General features: G+C 41.6%; 1 protein-coding gene across 1 annotated transcript in view; it reads right to left on the bottom strand.

Moving 5' to 3' along the window:
* Nucleotides 1–13594, bottom strand: part of CAMKK1 (calcium/calmodulin dependent protein kinase kinase 1) — a 116545-nt gene that overhangs the window by 26791 nt on the left and 76160 nt on the right. The window contains exons 9-11 of the mRNA XM_077836549.1: nt 4337–4536; nt 3696–3749; nt 1232–1305 (exon numbers count right to left, since the gene is read on the bottom strand). Of these exons, the coding sequence (XP_077692675.1) occupies nt 1232–1305; nt 3696–3749; nt 4337–4536 (328 nt within the window). The remainder of the gene's footprint in view (nt 1–1231; nt 1306–3695; nt 3750–4336; nt 4537–13594) is intronic.

Genomic DNA, 13594 nt, shown 5'->3' with positions numbered 1-13594 from the left:
CACGGTAACACTATTAGCTTATCATAAGTGATGAGGGTAGTGAACTGCTGGATTTGGCTTCAAGAATAAATATCTTTCTTCAGCAAAATTTGTGAACATTGCACACAGTGCCACACTCTGGTTAGTGGAGGCACCTGAGCTGAAGCCCCTTGTCTATAACCGAGAGGGCAGATTCCAGAGCATTCTCCATTCACTCCAAACCTTTGGAATATGCTTCCTCCTAAGGTTCACAACAGCCCGAGTTTTTCTGCATTCAGGACATGCTGCAAGGCCCACCTTTCTTCTCTTGTCTGTGAGATGGGTGTTGGACAGGGCTGGTGCTCTGGGGAGTGTATTGGGGTTGGTTTGATTCTGTTTTTTATATATATGTATGTTGTCATTAGGTTATCTGAGCTGATCTTGGGTAACTGATGTGTCTGTTTGTTTTATAGTACATTTTTTAAGATTAAGGGTGCTATGAGCGTTGGAGGGGTATTCTTTTGTTAGACTTTGTAAAAACCCAAACAAGTAAATAAATAATTCCCCCCCCCATGCTGATACCTCGGGCACTACCAACCCTTAGTTAAGTATCTTGTTTTGGTCTAGCATTGGAAAACCTTGGTTAGTCATTTAGGGCCAAAATTATATCTTCACATATGTTGCACCCAGCTCCAGCTGACTTCAGTGAAAACTGCATATGCTCATTTATGGCTAGAATTTGGCCGATGGAACTTCTCACTTTTACAAACAATAGCATGTAGAAGAAGCAAAATAAAAAAAGAACAGAGACAACACAATTTAAACAACATCCCCAAAGCCTCCAGAGGGAGGCTAGCTCAGCTGGAGAGGAAAGATAGTTCAGTGGTTACAGTGCTAGATTTTGGAAACCCAGGATTCAAGTCCCTGCTTTGCCACAGACTTCCCGTGTGACCTTGGGCAAGACACCTAGTCTCAGGCCTCGGTTTCCCATCTATAAAATAGGGACAACAGCACTTCCCTACCTCACAAGGGTGTTGTGAAGATAAATACATTAAAGATGTATACAAATACAGATTTATATTAAATACGCAATAAGATACTACAATAATGGGGGCCATAGGATAGACAGATAGGAAACCTCAGAACAAACAAATACACACATAAAACTCCACACAGAGTCAGCACGATAGCCACCTGTTATCATGTATGTTGCACAATTAATAACATTGCAGACTGCACTTTATTTTACAATAGTGCAGTAAAGGTTACTTACTCTTCTGGGAACTCCACCACCTTGTTCTTGATCTTGTTATGGAGAGCCAGAATGTATTCATCTATAAAAGGGCACTACAAAACAAATCAATGATTTTCCAGCTGTTAGGCATCTCAAGTGTTTAGCAGTTGCCATTCAGATATACTTTTGTTACATGTTTCTTCTGAATTTGACCCAGAAGATACATGCAGGGTATGTTAGTAAAATCTCCCCACCTCTCACAAGCAGAGTTATGCCTTACTTAAAAAGTTAAATGCAGAGATTTTAAAAGAGCAGGGTTGCCCAGCGAATGCAGCACTAGAGTGAGACTCAAGAGATCTGGGTTCTATTCCGGACTCTGCCACTGACCTGCTGGGTGACCATGGGCAAGTCACTTTGTCTCTCTGTGTTTCAGTTTACCCATCTGTAAAATGGGGGTAACAATACTGGCCTTCTTTGTAAAGCACTTTAAGACCTACTGATGAAAAACTTTGTATAAGTGCTAGGTATTATTGTTTACCATACAAGGGTAATTAAGAAATTCATCTCCAAAATGAATAGTGGAGATTCACCTGTCTGAGAACAAAGATGAAGCAAGAAAATTACCCAAGGCCAGGGGATGGAATCTAATCCACCCTGCACTCATGCAACTTGCATCAACGCTGCGAGTTACCACATAGCCCCTATTCCAGTCTATGGAATGTGCCTGCTGCTGCTTTAGACGTCTAGACAACAGTTACTGGATTTGTGTAAGCACAGATCCAATGGTTCCCTCTCCCCTCAATGCTCTCCTATACACCAGTTTATCTGGAGCCGCTGGGAAACCCTCATTCATAGCACACACACAGGGGTCTAGTCCCCATGTGGTGTTGCTCTGTCAGCCAGTGCCATGCAGGGCTACCATGGGGATTTTTGGTCAGGAGGACATTGTATGGAGCCTCCACTCAATAGAATATATGGGTATATTTTTATATGATACATGGAAAATTGCTTCCTTCTTTAGTTGCCTGCTGTGATGTCAGTTCATAGTTCTGGGGCCTCCTATGACAGCTGGTCATATCACACTCTCCCTGACTGTATTGTCTGTTTGCAAAGTCATTGACTTTTGCAGGTGAAACGGAATCTTGAGCTTCAAGTCTTCACAGGTAGTAGGACCCAGCTTTCAAATATATTAAGTTTTAAGGATGACATTTACTTGGGAGACTGTTCACGATCTAGGATCTTAAAAATGCTTCACAGAACAGCTTTACAGATCTTGGGCACTAACCACCTACATGATGCCTAAAATAGTCTTCTTCAATCCCTTTTTAAATTTTCTGTGCTAAATTCAGATACATGAGCTCAGTGCACATTTGTTTCTAATGTAACTTTTTCCAGTTGATTGATATATGCCTAAATTCTGGTTCTTCCTATCTGAGCACCATGGGCAGGTGGGTAGGAGCGGAGCTGTTGTGACTGACTAGCCTTTACTTGAGCCACTCTGCTTGCAGAAAACCTCAAGGGGGCAGAGCATTCAGCAGTGCTTCTAACAGCTGGTCCAAAGACAGTAGTGTGAGCACCTGCTTCTGGTGGGATAGGGGATGGTTTTCTGGCCTTGTCCCCTGAACCGCCTAGCCAAGGTGAGTTATAAAATGAAGGGAAATGAGTGCACAGTATTTACTGCAAGGCCAACTGAAACTTTATGGGGGTTTCTTGGAACAGAACAGTTAATTGGTTTTATTTACCTTACCTCTTCCAGTCTTCTCCATGCCATAACACATGGGGAAATGATATCACCAGGGGGCAAAATCCTGAGAGATGCACAGTCAACTTCAACTATCTTCAGGATTTGGTGCAAATAATTTATTTTAGAAATAGCCCAGTGCACAGTTATCATAACTAATAAAATACCCTGAATTAGTTAAACCAATCACAACTGTAACAAAACTACTTGTTCCTTTACGTTTTACCCCAGTCAATTATAGCCACATCAGCTACAAAGCCTTGGAACTGTGCAGTGTGATTTGTGGGGCCCTGCATGACCTTGGGAGGATCCTACAAAACCATAAAAATTTTTTGCTCATGCAGCAAATTACCATAACCTGTACAGGTCTGCCGTGTTTATCAGCTGACCGACGGCACACTATCTGGATCATTTAAAGCACTTTAGAGCAGCTTTTGTATCAAACTCGTGCTTCTCTCCACATGTTCTGCGTGATTTGTTTTCTAAATCCAGGAAATATTTGGGTGGGGGGAGGGGAGTCAATATTTTTGCCACTGGTGCCAATCTGGGCACTGATGTAAGCTATGGCGCAGACCTGTGAATTTTTACACATGGATGCCACCCTTATTCACCCACTGACTTCATTAGGACTATTTGGGAGAATGAAAGCTTTCAGATTCAAGCTTTTGTTTATTATTTTTCACCTATTTGTGGGAGAATCAGTCTAATGATAACCAAGCCACAGCTCCTATATAAAATTCAATTGTTCTACAGTCATCTTACCTTCCCATATACAAAGCAATACAAAGTAATTCCCATGGCCCATACATCAAGTGCCTGAAAGAAAGCAATTGCACTTAGTAAATTAGATCCATCAGCTAGATACATTTTAGATCAGCCAGCTATTTTCTCAAACATAAAAATAAACTCTTTTTCATTAGGAACCCAATTTTATAGATACCGAACAATGTAATTAGATAGATACATTGCTATATGCACACAAAGAAGTCTGCAAACCACCTAGCACACTTTTACCGCTATTGGCCAGATTCTGCCAGCCTTAATCACATCCAGTAGTTTCTCACTGTACAAACAATCCCATTCATTTCAATCAGACTACTTGTGGAGGAAGACACTACTTAACATGAAGAAGCCTGGCAGAAATCTGACCTACACAAACAATAATGGATCAAAACCTGAAGTCTCACTCAGGCAAAACTCCCATTGGAGTCTACGGGAGTTTTTTTCTTGAGTAAAACAGTTAGGACCTCAGGATTTGACTCAATAATAAAAGAAAAATTCTTCTTTATTTTACCTGGCCTGTGAACAGAGACACACCGATGAGGATGGTTTGGATACCACCCTTCTTTTCATGTTCCCCAGGTCTTAAAACTCAGACTAATTAGTGGTGATTGAAGACCTACCTTTCCACTAAAGCTTTTGCCAGAATCTGAAATCGCCTCTGGAGCCATGAAGGCTGGTGTACCGGCAGTACTGGAAAGCTGGGCGTCATTCCCTTCAAACTGATTACTGACTCCAAAATCAGCTATTTTGACATGCCCATCATCTCCCAAGAGCAGGTTGGAAGGCTTGATGTCCCGGTGAATGATTTTCTGATAGTGCACTGTAAACAGATGGGAACATGCTCTTCAGAAACTACCCAGCACATCTGGAAGAAACCACAATATAGAACAGCACCCTTCCATCTCCAACCAAATGCTAGCTAATGCCCAGGCCTATACATCAGACTTTAGAAAGCCAAGGGCTTCATCATACTTTCTAAAATAGTTGTTGACCCACTATGCTCACGAAAGCTTATGCTCAAATAAATTGGTTAGTCTCTAAGGTGCCACAAGTACTCCTATTGTTTTGTAGTGAGCCTTGTTCAACCCCCTTGGGGAGGTAAAAAATATTTTTCCCTTGCTGAGCTTAGTATTTCTGAAGCTTTCTCTTAAATTTTGAATGGCCATAAAATCAACACGGGTGGTTGTATTTAAAATGACAGTAACCTTAATTTAAATGGTGTAAATTAGTCAAAGCATTTTTATTTATACATGTCATCCCTTATACCAGCACGGCCCTGGGACCAGTGATTGCCAGAGGACTACTGTTCTGTGCATAAAAGGAGGACTTTAGTCCCCAGAGTAGGATGGTGAGTGGAACTGGAGGACAGTCACATTTCAAGAGGGACTGGGATTGGCAAGGGACCAGGAATACAAGCCAGGGCTGGTTTCAGAGTAACAGCCGTGTTAGTCTGTATTCGCAAAAAGAAAAGGAGGACTTGTGGCACCTTAGAGACTAACCAATTTATTTGAGCATGAGCTTTCGTGAGCTACAGCTCACTTCATCGGATGCATACTGTGGAAACTGCAATTTCCACGGTATGCATCCGATGAAGTGAGCTGTAGCTCACGAAAGCTCATGCTCAAATAAATTGGTTAGTCTCTAAGGTGCCACAAGTAAGCCAGGGCTGGGTTGCTGCTAGGTGAACAACAGAACCTCATCGAGTAACACTGACCACTCTAGGATTAATAGAGCTGCTTTCTACAACTCTGCCTGCCTGTTGTGTCACTGGGGAATAGAGGGTGCTGAGGCTCATGGGGGCTTCTGAAGCGTGCTGCGGGAGCCTGGGGATGAGTGAGGGTGGTATAACTCGTAAGTGGCTGGAGCAGCAGCCTGCAGAAACAGGGAGCCCAGGGCCCATATCAGGTCCTTCACCTTCTGCCACTGCTTCGACCTCACTACTGCAACTTCCTGGTGGCATGTGGCTGCCTGCTCAGCGGATGCCACTGCAGGCCCTAGTGTCCAAAAGGTGCAATTGCAGGCAAATGCCTACAGCCTTCCAGCAGCTCGGCCAGATGCATGGCATCTCAAACAAGTCGCAGCATTCTGTGGTAGGACTGTCAAATGCGTGTCACCTGAGATGCAGCCAGGGCTGTCAATCTGGCACTTTTTGCCAGCACTGAACAAACATTAAGGGAAAAATCAAATTGATAAAGGTAATTAACCGAAGAGAGTGGGCACAGCCCCAGAGATCTTAATACCCAGGGAGAGGGAGTTTTGCTGTTGAAGGAGGAAATAATTAGTCAAGGCTTGCAGACGGTGAAAAGCTTTACTCCATCTACTAACCCCAAATGAATCCACAGGACTGCTCATGTGAGTAAAGGTTTGTGAGATGCAGCCCATGGGTTCCATTTTTTAGATGTTTATCTCAAAATTGCAATTCTACTTGGCTAATCTACATAGCATTAGATCCCCACACAGAAAGAAACATGCCCACATGAGAAGACTGGAAGATTGAGGGGGCTAAGCTAGCATCCGTATGCCAAGGGGAACTGACACATCAGAAAAAAAACCAGTGAACATTTTCAGTTTGAAAGAGGCTGTTTTAAATGTGAGTGATAATCAGATTGTTGATTCCAGAGCTCTGGAGAATACCACCATGATCTAGGTGTGTCATAAACAGGAACCTTTGAAAGAGACACAGAATGTTTTATTCTAAAAGAGAATAAAATGAAAGAAAAAAATATTCCAACCTTGAAAATAATGATCACTCTCATGTTCAGAAATGTGGCCTTACAAGCTATTGTCATAGGAACCCTTTTATAGCAAAGTCATGTTTGAAACCGACTTCCTTTCTGAAATGTTACAACAGGAAAGATTGCAATTATGATTAGGTTGAATGAATGAACTGCTTCCTGGGCAAGTGAGAATGGACTCTTAAGTCTTAACTGGTTTATAGCACTCCCAAATATCAGATCCAGTTGAATTATATAAGGTTGAAAAGCTCATCATTGTAGATCACGAGGTCAAGAGATAGCCTTACAACAAATTCACTACTGGGTTTGCAGTTTATCCTGGAGGCAATACTGTTGTGGTAAGAAAAGGAATTTCTATGTCCTGGAGTAAAGGGGAAGAAGGAAATTATAAAAAGAAAACCAGATTTATTGTATAGCAATATCGTGACAGCAGTATTCAATTTAAACAAGAACTTTCAGAAAAGGTTATCTGAAATGTCGCTGTCATCTAAAGCAAAGTGTTATATAAGAACTTGAATAGCATACAATGATCTAAGTGGTTTCTTTGTATGATACTACGTGTTTACTCAGTATCATTGTGCATCTGTTTGAGTAGTGAACAGATTATTTTAGTAAGTAGTCTTCTTTAAGAGCTAATCTAGATGCATACTGGACCAATTCCCAGACAAATGCTCACAGGATAGTGCTAAGAAACGTCAGTGGTCATTCTGTCCCAGATTTGCTGTTGCTGTGCAGTTATATCGTGATGTGAATCAGTTAACTCTGTGAGAGGCTGACTAGACAATCTGGGTAAACACAAAACACCCTATGACAACAGTAATTATTATCAGACATCTGCTGCATAGCAAACCTATTGATGAGCTGAAATGCGTTACCTAGGGAGGTGGTAGAATCTCCTTCCTTAGAAGTTTTAAGGTCAGGCTTGACAAAGCCCTGGCTGGGATGATTTAATTGGGGATTGGTCCTGCTTTGAGCAGGGGGTTGGACTAGATGACCTCCTGAGGTCCCTTCCAACCCTGATATTCTATGATTCTATGATTTCATTATGGTAATGCAAGAAACAAAATGAGACTGCAGTTTCCCTTCAGAAAATGATTAGCTTCCTTTCATGCAGGTGTGAAAAGGTTCTTAAAGAATAAAAGACTGCAGGGCTCAGATTCCCAACACATTTTTGTAAGAAAAATATAGGCCATGAAATATAGGTCATATTAATTCAGCTGTGGAATTAAAGCCTATGGAAATCGATAGAATTTTACACCAGGGGAGAATTTAGTCCAGGATTTTTATTCTTTCATCCGTAAAACAAAGTAAAACGTGATTCCAAGTCAAATAAATATTTATATTTCAAAATATATAACTTGCCTTTGTGAAATCTAATAAAAAGATAGTAAACACAAGCTCTTTGGTGTAGAAACTGTTGTTGATGATATGTTTGTACAGCACTCAGCACAATTAGGCCCTGATCTGAGTAGGCTCTGGGTGCAATCACAATATAAAATGTTAAATAATAAGTACTACAAGTAAACACATAATAAATTGTACCTGGGATCAAGTTCACTAAACTACAGGACTCATAAGTGTACATGGTTCACAAGCCATTATGTTCAAGTATTGCAAATGAGTATTATTTATTTATTAGTATTATAGTAATAGATAGAGGACACAACTGGTATCAGGGTCCATTGTGCCAGGCACTATACAAACATGGTGAGAGATAGTTCTTTCCTTGTAGAACTTACACACTTAGGAGCCTTAGTCAAAATTTGACTTACAATCTAAACAGAGAAGACATTGAAAGCAGGTGGGGAAACAAGCAGAAAGGTGAAGTGACTTGCCCATTGTCATTGGTCAATCCAGGTCTCCTGAGCACCAACCCAGGGTCGTATTCACTGCCTCTCTAATAGTAGTAACCAGAGGCACCGACTTTGGGATTTTCCTGGGGGTGCTGGATCCCCGCTCTGGCCCAGGCCCCACCCCTGCTCCTCCCCTTCCCTCAAGCCCCTTCCTGCCCCCACCACACCTCTTCCCATCCTCTCCCCTTGCCTCTTCCTGCCCTTGCTCCTCCCTCTTTCCCCCAGTGCCTCCTGCATGCCGCTGAACAGCTGATTGCGGTGGGTGGGAGGAGCTGGGAGGAGCTGATCGGCAGGTGGGAGGCCCTGGGGGGAGGGGAAGGAGCTGATCCATGGGGCTGCTGGCGGGGCTGCCAGTGGGTGCTGAATACCCACTGTTTTTTTCCCATGGGTGCTCCAGCCCTGGAGCACTCATGGAGTCAGTGTCTATGGTAATAACAGCATAATACCAATTAATGCAAAGATATTTAAACTACTCCCCCCATCTTCTCCCCTACACAACCTCCTGTTACATATGTAAAAGCCATACTGATGAGAAAAAGAAGTGAGAACCATTTCTAAATATTGCGGGCCAAATTCCCTGCTGATGTAAATGGGAGGAACTCTGTTCACTTCAGTTGTGTGTTGCTTATTTACAACAATGGATAATTTGGTGCTGAACTACTAGTCAGAAGAACACCCCCTCTAATTACTTATATTAAGTAATAAAATGACCTAGAGGGGAGCCTACAATCAAAGAAATCTGTCCTCAGTTCTAGTGTGGGCCATGTATAGTTTTTCCATCCTGAAGAGTTTGCGACATTATTTCAAACACAGGGAGAGCTCTGCAAACCCATTTCGAGGTGGAGCTAGTTCTTCAAAGAAATCTCAATGGAGCAAACAGGAGAGCTGTTAGTCCCAGGTCTCACATTATTGTGAAATATATTTGGTACATATGGTGCTGTGTAAGGAACAATAAAATATAGTTCCATATGGACTTGACTGTAGTCAGTGAAAACAACTCCCAGTGATTTCTGGTCTTATGAAAAGAATCAAGAACTATTTATCCATACAACATAAAGAAACACCAGATTTCAAATAATTTCCCAGCAAACCAGCTTTGGAAATAAGAGAATTCGAGATCTCTCATGAATGAAACAAAAGTGACTTGCTAATTCTAATTAGAAAGGGGACGAAGCTGCAAACTTTGGATTCAGGTCCGAAATTCTGTAAAGTACGGGAGCATTTAGCTTGGGCCATCTCCAGTTTTAATAGAGACCATAATAAAACTCTAAAACCGATTGGGATTGCTGACTCATGTGACTATATAGTGCAAACAAATTGGAGACAAATAATATGAGCCAACAGCCATCTACTGTATCATCTGATTAGCTGAAAGCAAAACATAAGATACCTGTTTACTTAAAGTAATGAATACCAAAACAACCACTCGTGATGTAGGTGGTAACCATGCTGAAGACCAACCTAATTTCCCCAATACTTTCTCCCTACTGTTACTTACACCTTCTTGTCAACTGTCTGTAGTGGGCCACTCTCAATACCACTTCAAAAGTTATTTTTCCTCCCTTGGTATCCTGCTGTTAATTGATTTATCTCGTTAGACTGACCTCACACTTTGGTAAGGCACCCCCCTCCTTTCATGTATTTACCTGCTCCTGTATTTTCCACTTCATGAATCTGATGAAGTGGGTTCTAGCCCACAAAAGCTTATGCCCAAATAAATTTGTTAGTCTATAAGGTGCCCCAAGGACTCCTCGTTGTTTTTGCTGATGCAGACTAACACGGCTACCACTCTGAAACCTGTAGTTTAGTTAATTACTTTGTAGCTCCATGCTGTGTTTTATAGGAAGGTCATCTGAAGAATGACCAAGGGACTTTTGTCCTTTAAAAGAGTGACTATTGCATGCATTGGAATCCTTAGGGATTAAACAGACTGCAGAGGGGGAGTTTTTTGGAACAGAAAATGACCCTGGATAACAGTTCTCTTGCGTATCATTTTGCTTGCAGCAAAACTTCAGCAAATTGGTGTGATTTGCATTTCCAGCACAAAAAATTGCTGCAGTGCCAGGGCTGTAGGCTGCTGCAATGACAGGAAACACTGGAGTTGTCTCCTCACAGTATGGAGAAATAAAGAGAAAGCTCAAGAGAAAAAGCTAAACATCCTGTCCCAACTGCCCTGAAAACAAAGGGTTTATTAGCATGAACAACCTTCAGATAAGCTCCTGATTATCATATAGTGAGGACAATAGCACAAGCAGCATACATTTGTGCCACTGTTGGCTTCTGAAGACCCACAGACAGATCACAACAAGGGAGTTGATGATATTTATACACAGTAAAATTAAATTGCATAGTTTACACTCGCACCATATTAACCCTTTATTTCATCAGTACAAAGTGCTCAGGATTAGGTTGTCTCCTGGATCCCTGTGAACACAAGTAATAGTGGTTGGAATTAAAGGCAATCATGTTAAGCCTACTATTCATTATCACCAGAAATGTCAGCCACAAGGTGAGGGAAATTAACAATACTAGCTTTTCTTGGTTCTAAGTATTAAAAACTATGAACTAAACATACATAACAACAAGACAGCAGAGATGCATGAACATATTGTAAAGAAAGATGTACAGAACATACAAATCAACACTCATCAAAATAAACTTAACAAAAACAAATACTAGTTCTTATCTAAACCTGTTATAGGAAGTCCTTACCAGCACTCTCCCAGTCCCCCCAGAGACATATGTGAGGTGTCTAGCCAGGGAATCAGCAGGAGCCTCAACATTCACTCCATTTTTCTTGTAGGCAGCACTGGTAGGAAGTTACTTCAGCTTGTGACTGCACACTTTATAAAAGCTGTTCAGGGCATCTTGAGCTTGTCCTGAACATGCATTCCCCTACCCAGTAAGTCAGAGCACACTTTCAGGCCAGCACCTCTGCTCACGTTGGTATGAATAAATAATGATTTTCTCCCTAACAGATCCGACTGCTTGCTGTATACTGGTATGAACTGAGGCTGGTTTTCCAGGCTGATATGAAGCAGTTAACATTTCAGTCCTACGCTGCAAACTGATGTGGTTCACCTGGTCCAGCAGACAGGAATCCAATATTAACAGATCATCTTCAGCTACGGTAGAGACAAATGCTGTAATGAGACACTTGTTCTCTTATCTCAGCAGCTGAAGACATTGCTTAACTAGCCATAAACCAGTTGGTCTTTTCTCTGGACCATACCACGGCACTTGGCTTTGAGAAACCTTTTTGATTGATCTTTACCCTCAGTAGAGTGAGTAGAGCTGTAACCTGATCACATTCCTTCTACATATCCAAGATCCTGAGTGCAACAACCACTTTAGGGAGTTTCAGAGACAGCCAAATAGTGCATTCACTGTTACTCCAGTATAAAGATAATAGGTCTGATCCTAAAGTAGTGTAAATCAATATAGATCTGGGCCAATGAGAACACAGTTTCCTGGTAAAAAAATCCCAGAGCAGATGATTTGTCAAAGACTTCAAACAAATGGTTTAAGCTGTTCATTTTGGCTGGAAATTGTTCAGCTCTTTAGTGCTGAGATTGGCTGCTCACTACAACAAGCTCCCTGCGTACAAGTTGCGCTGCTGTCTCAATGTTAACTGATGGACCTGATTTAAAAAATAAATCAATACTGCTTCATAATGAAAATGACAGGTTTCAGAGTAGCAGCCGTGTTAGTCTGTAGTCGCAAAAAGAAAAGGAGGACTTGTGGCACCTTAGAGACTAATCAATTTATTTGAGCATAAGCTTTCATGAGCTACAGCTCACTTCATCGGATGCATACTGTGGAAAATACAGAAGATGTTCTTATACATACAAAGCATGAAAAAATGGGTGTTTACCACTACAAAAGGTTTTCTCTCCCCCCACCCCACTCTCCTGCTGGTAACAGCTTATCTAAAGTGATCACTCTCCTTACAATGTGTATGATAATCAAGTTGGGCCATTTCCAGCACAAATCCAGGTTTTCTCCCCTCCCCCGCCCCCACAAACCCACTCTCCTGTTGGTAATAGCTTATCTAAAGTGATCACTCTCCTTACAATGACAGGTTTCAGAGTAACAGCCATGTTAGTCTGTATTCGCAAAAAGAAAAGGAGTACTTGTGGCCAACTTGTGGCCTAGAGACCAACCAATTCACCCGAGCACAAGCCCTCGTGAGCCACAGCTCACCTCATCGGATGCATACTGTGGATCCGATGAAGTGAGCTGTAGCCCACGAAAACTCACGCCCAAATAAACTGGCTAGTCTCCAAGGTGCCACAAGTACTCCCTTTCTTTCTCCTTACAATGTGTATGATAATCAAGGTGGGCCATTTCCAGCACAAATCCAGGTTTTCTCCCCCTTCCCCCTTTTTGATTATCATACACATTGTAAGGAGAGTGATCACTTTAGATAAGCTATTACCAGCAGGAGAGTGGGGTGGGGGGAGAGAAAACCTTTTGTAGTGGTAAACACCCATTTTTTCATGGTTTGTATGTATAAGAACATCTGTATTTTCCACAGTATGCATCCGATGAAGTGAGCTGTAGCTCACGAAAGCTTATGCTCAGATAAATTGGTTAGTCTCTAAGGTGCCACAAGTCCTCCTTTTCTTATAATGAAAATGAAACATTGTCTGTATTACAGTTAGAGCCCCTGGGGGAAAATCTGGTTCTGGAGCTCTCAGGTAAATTCAGTTTTATTAGAGTCATCCTTCACTTCTGTGAGAAAGTAAGCAGCAATTCAGGCACCATTTGGATCTTAATAATAATTCTTATCCTTCTTATAGCATCTTCCATCCAGGAATCTCTAAACACCTTATAAACATCCATTAATTGAATTTCACAACAGCCCTTATGAGAGAGGCAAGTATTACTAACGGGGAAGCTGAGGCACAGAATTTTCAAGCATGTCTACTAATTTGGAGCTTGATCATCAGAGATGCTGAGTACCCACAACTCCAACTGAAATCAGTGCAGCTGAATGCTCAGTAACTCTGAAAATCAGGTCGTAGGTGTCTAAATGTGGGCTTCATAAAATTGAATCACCCAAACTTTTGCAAACTTGGCTTTCAATGTTTTTTTAAAACAATGCATTTTCACTTAATTGATGTTAGCAGTGAGGAAACATGGTTATGGATATATAGTACAAAACCGCTGAAAATCTAAGGCTACCATTCATTAGTATAAGAACATGAGGCCTGCCATATTGGATCAGACCAATGGTTCATCTATTGCAGTATACTCTTTCTGACAGTGGCTAGTATCAGCTGCTTCA

This window comes from Eretmochelys imbricata, chromosome 17 (assembly GCF_965152235.1).
Source record: "Eretmochelys imbricata isolate rEreImb1 chromosome 17, rEreImb1.hap1, whole genome shotgun sequence".
NCBI lineage: Eukaryota > Metazoa > Chordata > Testudines > Cheloniidae > Eretmochelys > Eretmochelys imbricata.
This window is presented reverse-complemented; position numbering and strand designations above follow the sequence as displayed.